At 45.7% G+C, this 18,171-nt stretch overlaps 1 protein-coding gene across 2 annotated transcripts in view; it reads right to left on the bottom strand.

Annotated features, from left to right (window-relative positions):
- Nucleotides 1-17,796, bottom strand: part of rxrgb (retinoid X receptor, gamma b) — a 68,610-nt gene extending 50,814 nt beyond the window's left edge. Inside the window, exon 1 of one of the 2 annotated variants that reach the window (XM_084164238.1) lies at nt 17,490-17,796. In XM_084164238.1, coding sequence (XP_084020364.1) covers nt 17,490-17,685 — 196 coding nt within the window. In that variant the 5' untranslated portion in view covers nt 17,686-17,796. The remainder of the gene's footprint in view (nt 1-17,489) is intronic. The other variant, XM_084164239.1, reaches the window with a different exon arrangement.
- Between the last annotated feature and the right edge of the window lie 375 nt (nt 17,797-18,171).

Here is an 18,171-nt window from a genome sequence, read left to right as displayed (position 1 = left end):
TATGTGTCGTCTGACAAGCCTTGCACTCCTGGAACTGTCTGTTCCTATGTATGTGCCTCAGTGCAGAAAACAGTACGGACCCAGAGCAAAATGTGTGCCCTCAAAAACAAGAACCAAGACCAAGACATTTAAAGGAACACACACTGAAAATCAACTAACAATGAATTTATCCATTAAGAAGTCTACAGTAGGGAGGTAGTTGTCACTGACAGTGACGTTAAGCTAGCATGCCTGTAGGCTCTGCTCCCTGTGGAGTAGAGGCAGGAACAGATATCATCCCACTCTATTACACCCAACAAGCCTTCAGGGAGCAGCTAAAATAACACAGACCTCTTCAAATTCATGTCGAGTTGTAAGAATAAGCGATGGCCCACATAAAGCACATCGCCCTGAAAGACATCATTAGCATTGATAAAGACGTTTTGCACATTGAGGGGTTGAGCTCCTTTAATGTGTGGTAGGGCTCGCTAAAATGTTACCTCGTTGGAGAAATGAAACCTTGAATTGAAAACAAAGCTTTCAGGGTAGTAATGATGTTTGCGAGCGTGTGTGTGTTTCCCTAAGCACTGACAGAAGAAGCTGACTCAAGTTGATCTGAGGAGGTATGAGGGGGTGGTAGTTTAGTTTTCATACCTCCCTCCATCCCTCAGGTATGAGGGGGAGGTAGTTTAGTTTTCATACCTCCCTCCATCCCTGAGGTATGAGGGGGAGGTAGTTTAGTTTTCATACCTCCCTCCATCCCTTTTCTCTAATACCGCTGGCTGGACACTGTGGACACTGTGTATTTTGGCAGGGAGGAGGACTCAAACATGTGACATATTTTGTACCCCTGTGTGTTTTCAAGGAAAATAACTGACAGACAGGGATAATAGATACCAGAGAATTTTTTTTTTTTAAGAGAGAAAAGGGACCATCAGCTGTAAAGCAATCAGTACGGTGTGTGTGTGTGTGTGTGTGTGTGTGTGTGTGTGTGTGTGTGTGTGTCTGTGTGTGAGTGTGAGTGTGAGTGTGAGTGTGAGTGTGAGTGTGAGTGTGTGTGTGTGTGTGTGTGTGTGTGTGTGTGTGTGTGTGTGTGTGTGTGTGTGTGTGTGTGTGTGTGTGTGTGTGTGTGTGTGTGTGTGAGTCTGTGTGAGTGTGTGTGTGTGTGAGTGTGATGGTGCGTGTGATGGGTGGGACTGACATGGCACTCAGAGCCCTCAAAATAGATATGTGGAGCTGCGTTCTATTCTGTGTAGAGCAGAGACGCAGAGAGGAGGGGCAGAGAGGAGGGGCAGAGAGGAGGGAAAGAGAGGAGGGGCAGAGAGGAGGGGCAGAGGCGAGAGGAGGGGCAGAGGAGAGAGGAGGGGCAGAGAGGAGGGGCAGAGAGGATGAGAGGAGGGGCAGAGAGGAGGGGCAGAGGAGAGAGGAGGGGCAGAGGAGAGAGGAGGGGCAGAGAGGAGGGGCAGAGAGGATGAGAGGAGGGGCAGAGAGGAGGGGCAGAGAGGAGGGGCAGAGGAGAGAGGAGAGGCAGAGGAGAGGGGCAGAGAGGAGGGGCAGAGGAGAGAGGAGGGGCAGAGAGGAGGGACAGAGAGGAGGGGCAGAGGAGAGAGGAGGGGCAGAGAGGAGGGGCAGAGAGGATGAGAGGAGGGGCAGAGACGAGGGGCAGAGGAGAGGGGCAGAGAGGAGGGGCAGAGGGGAGGGGCAGAGAGGAGGGGCAGAGAGGAGGGGCAGAGGAGAGAGGAGGGGCAGAGAGGAGGGGCAGAGAGGAGGGGCAGAGGAGAGAGGAGGGGCAGAGAGGAGGGGCAGAGAGGAGGGGCAGAGGAGAGAGGAGGGGCAGAGGAGAGAGGAGGGGCAGAGGAGAGAGGAGGGGCAGAGAGGAGGGGCAGAGGAGAGAGGAGGGGCAGAGAGGAGGGGCAGAGAGGAGGGGCAGAGGAGAGAGGAGGGACAGAGGAGAGAGGAGGGGCAGAGGAGAGAGGAGGGACAGAGAGGAGGGGCAGAGAGGAGGGGCAGAGGAGAGAGGAGGGGCAGAGAGGAGGGGCAGAGAGGAGGGGCAGAGAGGAGGGGCAGAGGAGAGAGGAGGGGCAGAGCAGAGAGGAGGGGCAGAGGAGAGAGGAGGGGCAGAGAGGAGGGGCAGAGAGGAGGGGCAGAGAGGAGGGGCAGAGAGGAGGGGAGGGACAGAGGAAAGAGGAGGGGCAGAGAGGAGGGGCAGAGCAGAGAGGAGGGGCAGAGCAGAGGGGAGGGGCAGAGCAGAGGGGAGGGGCAGAGCAGAGGGGAGGGGCAGAGCAGAGGGGAGGGGCAGAGGAGAGAGGCAGAGAGGAGGGGCAGAGAGGAGGGGCAGAGCAGAGAGGAGGGACAGAGGAGAGAGGAGGGGCAGAGCAGAGAGGAGGGGCAGAGCAGAGGGGAGGGGCAGAGCAGAGGGGAGGGGCAGAGCAGAGGGGAGGGGCAGAGAGGAGGGGCAGAGGAGAGAGGAGGGGCAGAGAGGAGGGGAGGGGCAGAGAGGAGGGGCAGAGCAGAGAGGAGGGGCAGAGAGGAGGGGCAGAGCAGAGAGGAGGGGCAGAGAGGAGGGGCAGAGCAGAGAGGAGGGGCAGAGCAGAGAGAAGGGGCAGAGCAGAGAGGAGGGGCAGAGGAGAGAGGAGCAGATTGGAGGGGCAGAGAAGAGGGGAGGGCAGAGAGGAGGGGAGGGGCAGAGGAGAGGGGAGGGGCAGAGAGGAGGGGAGGGGCAGAGAGGAGGGAAGGGGCAGAGGAGAGGAGAGGGGCAGAGGAGAGGGGAGGGGCAGAGAGGAGGGGAGGGGCGGAGGAGAGGGGAGGGGCAGAGGAGAGGGGAGGGGCGGAGTAGAGGGAAGGGGCAGAGGAGAGAGGAGGGGCAGAGAGGAGGGGAGGGGCAGAGAAGAGGGGAGGGGCAGAGGAGAGGGGAGGGGCAGAGAGGAGGGCAGGGGCAGAGAGGAGGGGAGGGGAAGAGGAGAGGGGAGGGTGTGTGTGTGTGTGTGTGTGTGTGTGTGCATGTGCAAAGCGTGAAAAATTTGCGGCCGTAAGCATTCACGCATGACATGTATGAGACATACATCTGTGTGTAATGTGTAATGTGTATGTTAGTGTGTAATGTGTAATGTGCATGTTAATATGTAATGTGTAATATGTATGTTAGTGTGTAATGTGTATGTTAGTATGTAATGTGTAATGTGTATGTTCGTGTGTAATGTGTAATGTGTATGTTAGTATGTAATGTGTAATATGTATGTTAGTGTGTAATGTGTAATGTGTATGTTAGTGTGTAATGTGTATGTAGTACATAATGTGTATGTTAGTGTGTAATGTGTAATGTGTATGTTAGTGTGTAATGTGTAAGTTAGTATGTAATGTGTATGTTAGTGTGTAATGTGTATGTTAGTATATATTGTGTATGTTAGTGTGTAATGTGTATGTTAGTGTGTAATGTGTATGTTAGTATGTAATGTGTATGTTAGTGTGTAATGTGTATGTTAGTGTGTAATATGTATGTTAGTATGTAATGTGTATGTTAGTGTGTAATGTGTATGTTAGTATGTAATATGTATGTTAGTATGTAATGTGTATGTTAGTGTGTAATGTGTATGTTAGTATGTAATGTGTAATGTGTATGTTAGTGTGTAATATGTATGTTAATATGTAATGTGTATGTTAGTGTGTAATGTGTATGTTAGTATGTAATGTGTAATGTGTATGTTAGTGTGTAATGTGTATGTTAGTGTGTAATGTGTATGTTAGTGTGTAATGTGTATGTTAGTATGTAATGTGTATGTTAGTGTGTAATGTGTATGTTAGTGTGTAGTGTGTATGTTAGTGTGTAGTGCGTATGTTAGTGTGTAGTGTGTATGTTAGTGTGTAGTGTGTATGTTAGTGTGTAGTGCGTATGTTAGTGTGTAGTGCGTATGTTAGTGTGTAGTGTGTATGTTAGTGTGTAGTGTGTATGTTAGTGTGTAGTGTGTATGTTAGTGTGTAGTGTGTATGTTAGTGTGTAGTGTGTATGTTAGTGTGTATGTTAGTGTGTAGTGTGTATGTTAGTGTGTAGTGCGTATGTTAGTGTGTAGTGTGTATGTTAGTGTGTAGTGTGTATGTTAGTGTGTAGTGTGTATGTTAGTGTGTAGTGTGTATGTTAGTGTGTAGTGTGTATGTTAGTGTGTAGTGTGTATGTTAGTGTGTAGTGTGTATGTTAGTGTGTAGTGTGTATGTTAGTGTGCAGTGTGTATGTTAGTGTGTAGTGTGTATGTTAGTGTGTAGTGTGTATGTTAGTGTGTAGTGTGTATGTTAGTGTGTAGTGTGTATGTTAGTGTGTAGTGTGTATGTTAGTGTGTAGTGTGTATGTTAGTTTGTAGTGTGTATGTTAGTGTGTAGTGTGTATGTTAGTGTGTAGTGTGTATGTTAGTATGTTATTCTAAGAGAAGCAAAGTCTATCTCCCACAGTAGCTGCAGCCCCAGGACTGTGAGGCTGTGATGCTGCTTGACTAAAGCAATAATTCAATCATCAACACTTTGACCTTCTTCACTAATGAGTAATTACTGACAATTAGCTGAAATAACACTCCCCTCCCACTTACCCCCACACCTCCCCCTTAAGACTCCTCTAAACACATACACAGGGTTTCCGTAGGCTTTTAGCCGATAAATAAAACTGTTGCCGGCCAAAATGACAGGGGGAAAAAAAATTCCCATTGCAAAATAATGCTTTTTACTCATTGATGGAAATATCAGTCGATGTAAATACATTTGACCATCATGCTTATTGGTCTATAGGTTAATTTGTATAATTTAGTGGAATTAAGTTGGCATGTATCTTATTTATCCAACACAACTAATCACACGCGCACAGCATACAGAGATTATTCTGAGAGGGATTTGTCCTGCTGCTCCTCAACTGGTTGCTGCTGGAGTAAAACCTGCTTTCACGGCGTAACAATTATAAATGCAATCGCGTGTTAAAAACAGTTTTGGTGCGTGATTAAAAGAAGCTACTATTTTATTTCTCAACTTGTAATTGAAGCAGGTCTCCCATTCACCATTAAAGTGCAGGCAACAGGCTATCAGCGCGTCACCCACCACTTTACAATGTGAGCTGGAGGCAGTATGCATTTTGAAAACCTGAACGTTTTATTTCAGATTATGAGGCTTGTTTTACCTTGTTTCAAAGCAGCCTTCAAGGCAAAATCCCACCATGGAAACGTGGAGGCAATTATTTTATAAAGACTTCATAGGCGGCGCGTGAGTTTCAGGCATACAATTTATCCAACCATTTCTACCGTTCTGCGCGCCATTTATGATTTTCATATGCGCATTATCATGGAACAGTTTAATTTCAATAACAACGGTTTCGTTTCTCAAAATCATCGTCACGTGGTTAGTCATAAAAATTAGAATTAAAATTATACAAATCTAAAAGTTCAAAGTCAATTAATGCGAGATCACTAGCCTCGTCATATGGACACATTGATACACCACCGGGAGACCCATGGGGCGGTGCACAATTGGCCCAGCGTCGTCCAGGGTAGCGGAGGGAATGGCCGGCAGGGATGTAGCTCAGTTGGTAGAGCATGGCGTTTGCAACGCCAGGGTTGTGGGTTCGTTTCCCACGGGGGGCCAGTATGAATAAAATAATAATAATAATAATAATAATGTATGCACTCACTAACTGTAAGTCGCTCTGGATAAGAGCGTCTGCTAAATGACTAAAATGTAAATGTGATCCATTGGCAGCTAAAGAAATGAGCACATGGAACTCACAGCCTATAGGCCAATGCAGCAGTAGGCCTATAACTACCATTGCTCTTTCACACCGAGGATTGGTGATTATTGAGGGGGAGATTGTTGGAAAGATTTTCCAAATAGCTTACTGTGAGGAACTATAGTTTGAATAAATTATCATTCGCAATGGATGTTAAAAAAACACTTTCCTACATTTCCGAACAGCAGGCCAGGTACTTCTATGCGTGCTCAGGCGCGCACGCTCCCTCGACATTATCAGAACAGAGAAAGCAGACACACGCTCCCACAACATTATCAGAACAGAGAAAGCAGACACACGCTCCCACAACATTATCAGAACAGAGAAACCAGACACAGGCTCCCTCAACATTATCAGAACAGAGAAAGCAGACACAGGCTCCCTCAACATTATCAGAACAGAGAAAGCAGACACAGGCTCCCTCAACATTATCAGAACAGAGAAAGCAGACACAGGCTCCCTCAACATTATCAGAACAGAGAAAGCAGACACAGGCTCGTTGCGTACATGGAGCATCACGTAAATTATGCTTATGAAATAAACAAAAACGTGTTTCTCACAAGTGTAGCAGGTTGTGAACTCTGCAAACAGCGTTTCCACTTCGAGAATGAGAACGGTAAATTAATGTAAATAATACATGCATTAACAGAAATGAATGTAACCAAATGACGGGGATTAACGGTACATTTACTACTGTAATGGGCAGTTGATCAAAATAAAAAAATCTATGGGCAAACAATTCACACGATGAAACAATGAATGTGCAAGAATTGGCGGGAGACAGCTGAGCCACTCTGGAGAGAGACCATATCTTCACCACACACCCCTCCACTTCTTCTTGTCTCAACATTTTAAATGATACTCAAGACACATTATTTTCACACATATTTTAGATGATTTTCACTGACAGCTGCAACTCAATAATCAGCTAGGCCTATTGCCACGCGCTCTGCCCAAATGGCGGGCTTCCCAAATAGGCAGAGGCCTACGAGCTTGTGATTTGAAACAATCCATAACAATTTTTTTTTTTTAAAGAAGCTAATGATCCTCGATTCCTCTGTGGCTAAGCCATGCTTTCTGGTGAAGCGTTTTGAATGATTTTATTTATTTATGTATAGACAGGAGTAATTATATAATTTTGGCAAAAGTATTTCCATTGACTTCCCTTTTGGACCCAGCGCTATGCCATTTCTCTCCTGGTCTATCGGTTTTCATATCAACTTTCTTTCGTTGTCCAGAAGCCAAAGGCACAATCCTAGTCATATTAGCAACCCATCCTAGTTGTTGCATCTTTAGATTCTCCCTCTTTCTACATTTCTAACAGAGATTTTCATCTCTGTCACATATGGAACCGCTATCGGGTGCGCTGTTTAGAATGGTGTTTTCCCAGGTGCTGTTTAGAATGGTGTTTTCCGCGAATTGCATTTTGGCAAATGTTTGAAAATTACGTTTTATTGGCTGCTTCATTACATGAGTTGCATGTTCTGTTAAGATGCATTACCACAATCTAAATGTGATTTTTGTCATTCTGAGCACCATGGGTGGACTCCCTAATGGGTTACGCACCCAATGCATATGCTCCGGTAAATTTCTCAAATGGCCGGTCAATTTAAATCTTCCCGGTCACGTTGTCTGGCGCCACATTTTCCTAACGGAAACCCTGGCACGCACACACACGGACACTGATGAGCGTGTAGGCACACACACATTCACACACACACACACACACACACACACACACACACACACACACACACACACACACACACACACACACACACACACACACACACACACACACACACACACACACACACACACATACAAACACAAAGTCACACATTATGCAGGAAAAGCAGAAAAACAAACACTAAAAGATAGGGCTGTGATGATAGTAGGTGAGGGTAACACCAGTTAGTAGGGCTGTGATGATAGTAGGTGAGGGTAACACCAGTTAGTAGGGCTATGATGATAGTAGGTGAGGGTGACACCAGTTAGTAGGGCTATGATGATAGCAGGTGAGGGTAACACCAGTTAGTAGGGCTGTGATGATAGTAGGTGAGGGTAACACCAGTTAGTAGGGCTGTGATGATAGTAGGTGAGGGTAACACCAGTTAGTAGGGCTGTGATGATAGTAGGTGAGGGTAACACCAGTTAGTAGGGCTGTGATGATAGCAGGTGAGGGTAACACCAGTTAGTAGGGCTGTGATGATAGCAGGTGAGGGTAACACCAGTTAGTAGGGCTGTGATGATAGCAGGTGAGGGTAACACCAGTTAGTAGGGCTGTGATGATAGCAGGTGAGGGTAACACCAGTTAGTAGGGCTATGATGATAGTAGGTGAGGGTGACACCAGTTAGTAGGGCTGTGATGATAGCAGGTGAGGGTAACACCAGTTAGTAGGGCTGTGATGATAGCAGGTGAGGGTAACACCAGTTAGTAGGGCTGTGATGATAGCAGGTGAGGGTAACACCAGTTAGTAGGGCTGTGATGATAGCAGGTGAGGGTAACACCAGTTAGTAGGGCTGTGATGATAGTAGGTGAGGGTAACACCAGTTAGTAGGGCTATGATGATAACAGGTGAGGGTAACACCAGTTAGTAGGGCTGTGATGATAGTAGGTGAGGGTGACACCAGTTAGTAGGGCTGTGATCATAGCAGGTGAGGGTAACACCAGTTAGTAGGGCTATGATGATAGTAGGTGAGGGTGACACCAGTTAGTAGGGCTGTGATGATAGTAGGTGAGGGTGACACTAGTTAGTAGGGCTGTGATCATAGCAGGTGAGGGTAACACCAGTTAGTAGGGCTGTGATGATAGTAGGTGAGGGTAACACCAGTTAGTAGGGCTGTGATGATAGCAGGTGAGGGTAACACCAGTTAGTAGGGCTGTGATGATAGCAGGTGAGGGTAACACCAGTTAGTAGGGCTGTGATGATAGCAGGTGAGGGTGACACCAGTTAGTAGGGCTGTGATCATAGCAGGTGAGGGTGACACCAGTTAGTAGGGCTGTGATGATAGTAGGTGAGGGTAACACCAGTTAGTAGGGCTATGATGATAGTAGGTGAGGGTACCACCAGTTATAGTGCTGTGATGATAGCAGGTGAGGGTAACACCAGTTAGTAGGGCTGTGATCATAGCAGGTGAGGGTAACACCAGTTAGTAGGGCTATGATGATAGTAGGTGAGGGTGACACCAGTTAGTAGGGCTGTGATCATAGCAGGTGAGGGTAACACCAGTTAGTAGGGCTGTGATGATAGTAGGTGAGGGTAACACCAGTTAGTAGGGCTGTGATGATAGTAGGTGAGGTTAACACCAGTTAGTAGGGCTGTGATGATAGTAGGTGAGGGTAACACCAGTTAGTAGGGCTGTGATGATAGTAGGTGAGGGTGACACCAGTTAGTAGGGCTGTGATGATAGTAGGTGAGGGTAACACCAGTTAGTAGGGCTGTGATGATAGCAGGTGAGGGTAACACCAGTTAGTAGGGCTGTGATGATAGCAGGTGAGGTTAACACCAGTTAGTAGGGCTGTGATGATAGTAGGTGAGGGTAACACTAGTTAGTAGGGCTGTGATGATAGCAGGTGAGGGTAACACCAGTTAGTAGGGCTGTGATGATAGTAGGTGAGGGTAACACCAGTTAGTAGGGCTGTGATGATAGCAGGTGAGGGTAACACCAGTTAGTAGGGCTGTGATGATAGTAGGTGAGGGTACCACCAGTTATAGGGCTGTGATCATAGCAGGTGAGGGTAACACCAGTTAGTAGGGCTGTGATGATAGCAGGTGAGGGTAACACCAGTTAGTAGGGCTGTGATGATAGTAGGTGAGGGTGATACCAGTTAGTAGGGCTGTGATGATAGCAGGTGAGGGTAACACCAGTTAGTAGGGCTGTGATGATAGTAGGTGAGGGTGACACCAGTTAGTAGGGCTGTGATGATAGTAGGTGAGGGTAACACCAGTTAGTAGGGCTGTGATGATAGCAGGTGAGGGTAACACCAGTTAGTAGGGCTGTGATGATAGTAGGTGAGGGTAACACCAGTTAGTAGGGCTGTGATCATAGCAGGTGAGGGTAACACCAGTTAGTAGGGCTGTGATGATAGCAGGTGAGGGTACCACCAGTTATAGGGCTGTGATGATAGCAGGTGAGGGTAACACCAGTTAGTAGGGCTGTGATGATAGTAGGTGAGGGTAACACCAGTTAGTAGGGCTGTGATCATAGCAGGTGAGGGTAACACCAGTTAGTAGGGCTGTGATGATAGCAGGTGAGGGTAACACCAGTTAGTAGGGCTGTGATGATAGTAGGTGAGGGTGACACCAGTTAGTAGGGCTGTGATGATAGCAGGTGAGGGTAACACCAGTTAGTAGGGCTGTGATGATAGCAGGTGAGGGTAACACCAGTTAGTAGGGCTGTGATGATAGTAGGTGAGGGTACCACCAGTTATAGGGCTGTGATCATAGCAGTATCGCAATAGTTTTTCCATGGCAAAAATGAAAATACGAAGCAGACTAAAACTCCTTTAAAAACCTGCTGTGTGTAAAATATTGTGTGCTATATCTTGGGAAATAAATAAATAGGACTCTGGATGACACCATAATGATGTTTGTTTCCAACATTAGGGTTGTTTTCCTAAAGAATTTCAAACCGCTTCGTATTTTGTTTCCTTGCCACAATACTAACTAGTATCGCGATACTGGTACCGTCCTGGCTCTAGTAAAAGTCAAAGTACATAAACTAAATCAAAGTGTCAAGACATCAAGCACTGCATAGCAGAAAAGACAATGTGACCAAATGGGCATGTGACCAAGCAAATGTATGGACAACTCTGCTGAGCTGACTATGAAACCAAACCAGCCTTTCAACAACAAACTCACAAGTTGACTCTCCCACTATAGAAACCCCCTGGCTGGTAATGCCAAGCCATACAGGTGTGGGTGTGCCGCCCAAACCATATTTGCACAAGGATTTTACCATTTCAGACCAACTGCAGTTCAAAACTGCCATATGCATTAGCAGACGGCACACAATAGATGTCATTATGTAGCCGGGTAATTGCCTATTGGAGTGTGTGTGAGTGAATGAGTGAGTGAGTGAGTGAGTGAGAAAGCGAGCGTGCGTGTGTGTGTGTGCGTGTGTGTGTGTGTGTGTGTGCAAGTAGAGTGGGCTTCTTGGTTACTCAAACAGAAAGCAGGGGGATCATTGACCCTTGGCAGCAGCTAAACAGAGTTCAGAGTGCTACTGTCAACCAGTCCTGGAGTGACCCCTCTCTCTCCTCTCTCTTCTCACTCTCTCTTCGCTCTCTCTTTTCTCCCTCTTCTCTCTCTCTCTTTCTTTCCCATTCCAATAATAATTGTCCTCTCTGTCTCATCCACTGTCTTTATCTCCAGGACTTCCCAGATCTGTGAGTTAAGTGCATATCGTTTCTCTGAACAGCAGCAGTAGAGTGAATGTCTGCACGTCTGTGAACCCTCAGACTGATGGGAAACCACAGAAATGCCAAAGACCAAGAACATTTATAACTTGACATAATCCACAGATGTTCTCCTAACTTTATTAAACTATGATGTGCTGCTGAGTCTGACCTCTCCCTGATTTGCTTCATAGAATTAGGAATTAGAATACTAGAATGGACATGAACCTTCTAATGATGGGATAAAGGTCAGCCATTTTGGTCAGGGAGTTGGTCAACCATTGATTTGCCAGTGCTGTGTATAATGAACTTGAAAAATGTATAAGATAGTGTCAAATAATGAACTTGAAGAATGTATCTGTACTGTATGTTTGTTAGCTAGCCAGCTTTAGAGGAATGATTATATTAATTTTTCTAATTAACTGCCAATATGCCAACCTTCCATTCAAACAATGCAGTCAACCCACAGCCATACACTGGCTGAAATCAGTTGATTATAGGACTTAGACAAGTTGTAAATGCAACAAGTACTGATATTGTATATTGTACCACTTCTATGCTCGCTTTGAGGCAAGCAACACTGAAGCATGCATGAGAGCACCAGCTGTTCCGGATGACTATGTGATCACGCTCTCCGTAGCCGATGTGAGTAAGACTTTTAAGCAGGTCAACATTCACAAGGCCGCAGGGCCAGACGGATTACCAGGACGTGTACTCCGAGCATGTGCTGACCAACTGGCAAGTGTCTTCACCGGCATTTTCAACATGTCCCTGACTGAGTCTGTAATACCAACATGTTTCAAGCAGACCACCATAGTCCCCGTGCCCAAGGACACTAAGATAACCTGCCTAAATGACTACCGACCCGTAGCACTGACGTCTGTAGCCATGAAGTGCTTTGAAAGGCTGGTCATGGCTCACATCAACACCATTATCCCAGAAACCCTAGACCCACTCCAATTTGCATACCGCCCCAACAGATCCACAGATGATGCAATCTCTATTGCACTCCACACTGCCCTTTCCCACCTGGACAAGAGGAACACTTACGTGAGAATGCTATTCATTGACTACAGCTCAGCGTTCAACACCATAGTGCCTCAAAGCTTATCACTAAGCTAAGGAGCCTGAGACTAAACACCTCCCTCTGCAACTGGATCCTGGACTTCCTGACGGGCCACCCCCAGGTGGTAAGGGTAGGTAACAACACATCTGCCACGCTGATCCTCAACACGGGGGCCCCTCAGGGGTGCGTGCTCAGTCCCCTCCTGTACTCCCTGTTCACCCGTGACTGCATGGCCAGGCACGACTCCAACACCATCATTAAGTTTGCCGACGACACAACAGTGGTAGGCCTGATCACCGACAACGATGAGACAGCCTATAGGGAGGAGGTCAGAGACCTGGCCGTGTGGTGCCAGGATAACAACCTCTCCCTCAACGTGACCAAGACAAAGGAGATGATTGTGGACTACAGGAAAAAAAAAGAGGACTGAGCACACCCCCATTCTCATCGACAGGGCTGTAGTGGAACAGGTTGAGAGCTTCAAGTTCCTTGGTGTCCACATCACCAATGAACTATCATGGTCCAAACACACCAAGACAGTCGTGAAGAGGGCACAACAAAGCCTATTCCCCCACAGGAAACTGAAAAGATTTGGCATGGGTCCTCAGATCCTCAAAAAGTTATACAGCTGCACCATCGAGAGCATCCTGACTGGTTGCATCACTGCCTGGTATGGCAACTGCTCGGCCTCCGACCGCAAGGCACTACAGAGGGTAGTGCGTACGGCCCAGTACATCACTGGGGCCAAGCTTCCTGCCATCCAGGACCTCTATACCAGGCGGTGTCAGAGGAAGGCCCTCAAAATTGTCAAAGACTCCAGCCACTCTAGTCATAGACTGTTCTCTCTGCTACCGCACGGCAAGCGGTACCGGAGCGCCAAGTCTAGGTCCAAAAGGCTTCTCAACAGCTTCTACCCCCAAGCCATAAGACTCCTGAACAGCTAATCATGGCTACCCAGACTATTTGCACTGCCCCCCCCCCCACCCCCACCCCCACCCCATCTTTTTACACTGCTGCTACTCTGTTAATTATTTATGCATAGTCACTTTAACTCTACCCACATGTACATATTACCTCAACTAGCCGGTGCCCCCGCACATTGACTCTGCACCGGTACCCCCCTGTATATATAGCCTCCCTACTGTTATTTTATTTTACTTCTGCTCTTTTTTTCTCAACACTTTTTTGTTGTTGTTTTATTTTACTTTTTATTAAGAAATAAATGCATTGTGGGTTAAGGGCTGTAAGTAAGCATTTCACGGTAATGTCTACACCTGTTGTATTCGGCGCATGTGTCAAATAAAATTTGATTTGATTTGATTTGTATCATATAACAGTACTCACAACTTTCTAAGAAAAATAATTGAGACATTTATGGTCTGTTTACATATATTTTAGAGGCTATTTACCGGTATACAGAAAATTTGTATAAAACCCGTATAAACTGTATTTGAAGAGTTTATTTCCAAAACGCTATACATCTATTTTCTTGAAGAGCATAGTCAGAACTATACATTTCGTATTCTTCCTTGCAAAACAATTGCGCACATTTAGCTCCATCATCAGAGCTATACAGCAAGTAACTGCATGATTTTCATGATCAGTAAACATCAATTGATCATGTAATTTCAGATACGTGAGGCTAGTCTCTCAATATTGGCTACCATTAATTGGATATTTGAGTGATTTAAAATAAAAGTGAACTATACCTGACAAATATGAGTGGTTTAGGTTAATTTCCCATCCTTTATGGGCTCTGCCTGTCATGCAGCAGAAGGGCGCATTTATCGATGTACTGTTAACTGATAATGTTTACTTTGCAAGCTACAGGTAGAAACTTTGTACAGTTGGCTAAACATAGTGGTAAGTAGACCTAATGTACTTTTTTTCTCCAACCAACGTAGGCCTACCTAGCGAAGTTAGCTAACATTATCCTTTTCAACATTGTTTTTAAGAACGTTTAATCACGATTGCTGCTGACAGACATGATAGACTACATTGATTGAAGGACCACGTCAAATTGGCTAGCTAGCTAATAACAGATCACGTCAATATGGCTAGTTAATAAGCTAACTTTCAGGGGATAAACTAGATTGCTACATCCAAATATTGTTTGATTTGCTTGCCATCTATATAGTGGTGATGACAGATGTTCGACTGACAACTTTACCAGGACGAGAACTTGCAGATGTCAAGCTCTTTCCAAATAGTGATGTGCCAATGATTCGTTCTTTGTGAACTACTCTTTTTACTGAATTCGAGAGTCATGATTTGTTTTTCTGAGTGACTCGTTCATTTTAGTCATTTGTATGACCTGCTAGTGCTGGCCACAATGAGTCCTACAGCAGGACTAATACATGCTCCTCCGGCTCAGCGGCTCCAGAGACGTGCTCCGACCACCAACTGTCTGTCATACGTGTGCAAGAATATAGATCATGGGCAGTATAGAGAAGAAAAATATGTGTATAATTGATTGCAATTATTGATAATTGAATGTAATCATGGACACAGCTCTGTAGAACCAAAACATACACAGCCTCTGCTCAACAAACTCGAACACCAATCGTTTGGGGGGGGGGGGGGGGGGGCTGCAGTCCGCGAACAAAATTGTTCTTATCACCCTCACGGCAGTCAAGCAACGCATTCCGCCAAGAGTCGTTCACAATCTAGTGCAGCATACACTAAGTTGACTGTGCCTTTAAACAGCTTGGAACATTCCAGAAAATGATGTCATGTCTTTAGAAGCTTCTGATAGGCTAATTGTGAGACGAGGTGTGAATGAAGGAGTCAGGCACAGGAGGTAAAATACCGAAGTCCAGAGTTTATTCCGTTTACATAAATCAAACGCCCCAAGCGTCAAACGAAACTATTACAAGGGAAAACATCCACCTTGGCATAAACACCATGAAGAGTAGCTCAACCGAGCTAACAATAGTACGCAAGTATAAACACCATGGGACTACGCAGCCATCATACCGCTCAGGAAGGAGACGCGTTCTGTCTCCTAGAGATGAACGTACTTTGGTGCGAAAAGTGCAAATCAATCCCAGAACAACAGCAAAGGACCTTGTGAAGATGCTGGAGGAAACAGGTACAAAAGTATCTATATCCACAGTAAAACAAGTCCTATATCGACATAACCTGAAATGCCACTCAGCAAGGAAGAAGCCACTGCTCCAAAAACCGCCATAAAAAAAGCCAGACTACGGTTTGCAACTGCACATGTGGAGAAAGACCGTACTTTTTGGAGAAATGTCCTCTGGTCTGATGAAAACGGCTTGTAGTTGTCAACGGTTTTAGGGGAGCTGGGGATCTCCTCGACTCCAGCAGCCAAATCGAACACTCTGCACCGTATTGTGACGTTTTATTGATAACATCCTACAGGATCTCTATGGTTTGCTCGATGCACAGATTCTCTATTACATGTTACAAATTCCAAGAGACAGTTTCATTTTGTAAACGTGATCGTCCACGGCTATGAAACGACACTATATTATAGCTATTAAATATGCTTTCCTGTACAGTAGGTTGTCCTGAACAGTGTGTCAATGTACTTACTGTACGGCTAACTGGAACGCCCCCAGTACGGCTAACTGGAACGCCCCCCGCTACAGCCTCTAAAGAACTCTGTGTCACTACAAGAGTTTATGTTCAGTACAAAATAATAAACCATAAAAAAAAATATGATAGAATTTCATGTTTCATATCATAACTCTTATGTCTGTTATTGAACATGCATAAAACAACACATTTACATTTTAGCAGACGCTCTTATCCAGAGCGACTTACAGGAGCAATTAGGGTTAAGTGCCTTGCTCAAGGGCACATCGACAGATTTTTCACCTAGTCGGGCTCGGGGATTAGAACCAGCGACCTTTCGGTCACTGGCACAACGCTCTTAACCACCAAGCTACCTGCCGCCTCCTTGTTAGGTCTATGAACTTGTTATGACAGGTGCACTGTGGGTATTATAACAATTTCAACAGACACAACGGAAGCGAACTGAGTAAGATTCTAGTCTGAGGGGATACGAGTGGTCTGTTTGTGTGCATATTCTGTCACCTGTTTGCTCACAGCCTCACCGCAGCCTCCATGCAGCCAAGCCCAGATGGCTCTCCCATTACCTGGAGACGCAACCATTCAGAGCGATGGCAGTTTCCCCCCACATACATGCTGGATATCGAGGAGGCAAGTCATGCGACAACATCCCAAAGATAGGAATAATGCTGCTTCATCATTTCTGACTTCAAAGAGACTCCAATCCCTTTAATGTGAGCCCCCCGGCTGGGGTGGTTTAAGATCCCCCGATATTTTTCACAAAAGCACTGTTGATGATTATAACATCATGCTATATTGCAGTGGCTTGGCAATGAATGTTTCATTCAGGGAGAACGTCACATGATAAATGATGCATGTAGTGTGCGACTCACTCCGTGTGTTTAAAGAAGTCCTGTGCTGCAACTTTAACCGCGCACAAATAACAAGACCGGAAGCTTCACAAAAGTCTCACAGCATGCTTGTTAGTATTCACCTCAGCATGTAATGCCTTTTACACACATCTTGCACTTTGATTTCATCAGTAGGCTCCAGACTAGGCTACAACCGATGCATAATAACAGTGTTATATGTTGCCTATTGCTCCTCAAATGTTGTTTTTGTTTGTTTTCTGTGCAGTTTCTCTTGTCTGAATAAGTTAAGAGGTATGCTGTCAAATCCTAACAAGAGGTATGTATGTGTGAACCATAACTCCAATTGGGCAGCCTCCAGTCTCCACATTGACCAGGGAGCCCCACAATACTTTTTTTTTTTTCCCACTCGGGAATGTTTTGTTGAAGATCTGGCCAGAAAAGCCCCACACTTTCGATCGGTAGTCCTACACATATCGTCCTCGATAAGGAAAACACCATTGTAAAAATTGTGTTTATGTCCAAAACAGTTAGCAAGAAATGCGGGACCACCACCATAAATTACATTAAAGTTTAAAAGCGCAATTAAAGTGTCAACCTCTGACCTCGTCTGAACAGAAGAACCGCGATCACCTGACTTTTACATTGGCCGCAGCCCTCATGTCAATAGGCACCACAGCCGGACGAGTGCTAAGTAGGCTAACTAAACAGGACCCGTTGAATGAATATCCATGGAGGGAAATATCCAGCCGAGTCCGTGGCACTAGCTCGCCCGCTGGCACTCCGAGAAAAAGACGCCATGAACCGTCTCCAAATAGCAGAACTATGCAACGGCTATCGAGGGATAAACGTAATTCAAACAGAGCAAGGAAAGATACTTACTGAGGTGTAAATAAGGGTCATTGTGCCTACTGTCCATAATGTGTGAGTTAGCGCTGCGTCGTTGTCTTATAGCCGCGGCAGCAACAGCATCCCAGTGAATTCCAGTCCCCAGCCAGAGCACTGTGCAAGGGCAGGTCAACGCGGGGCCCAGCAAGGGGGTGGCGAAAGCAGGGCTTCTCCCAATGGCAACAGTCATCGATATCAGCCCACGAACCTGACGAAACTTCTGCTCGCAGCGATACAATGTTGCCACCTAGAATGTATAAAATGTGACACAAATCATTTTCGCGGACATATACTAGCGAGAACAAATCCAATATGGCGTTCGAACATCCAGAGTCGTGGGCTTTTAAACCATGTGAAATCATGTGGATGTTTCCACATTTCCAAAAGCCTTTCTATAGGCTCTATTTGTCCACTCGTTTTCGTGTAGGCTACATTTCATCTGTGTGTCTTATGGGCTACCAAATAAAGCCTATTCATAATTTCAACAATAAAAATAATAATGATAGGCTAATCTATACCTATAGGCTATGCTTTGTAATTACTATGTTATTACATTTGGATGTATTACATTTGGATATATTTAACAATAGCAAAGATCAATGTGAAATGATTAGGCCAGTAGGCATATTTGTTTCGTGTAGTCCTTCGTTATAAATGATGTGAATACGCTGCTTAC

The sequence above is a fragment of the Coregonus lavaretus genome (assembly GCF_964263955.1).
Source record: "Coregonus lavaretus genome assembly, chromosome: 6".
Taxonomy (NCBI): Eukaryota; Metazoa; Chordata; class Actinopteri; order Salmoniformes; family Salmonidae; genus Coregonus; species Coregonus lavaretus.
The sequence above is the reverse complement of the archived record's forward strand: the minus strand, read 5'-3'. Positions and strand labels throughout refer to the sequence as shown.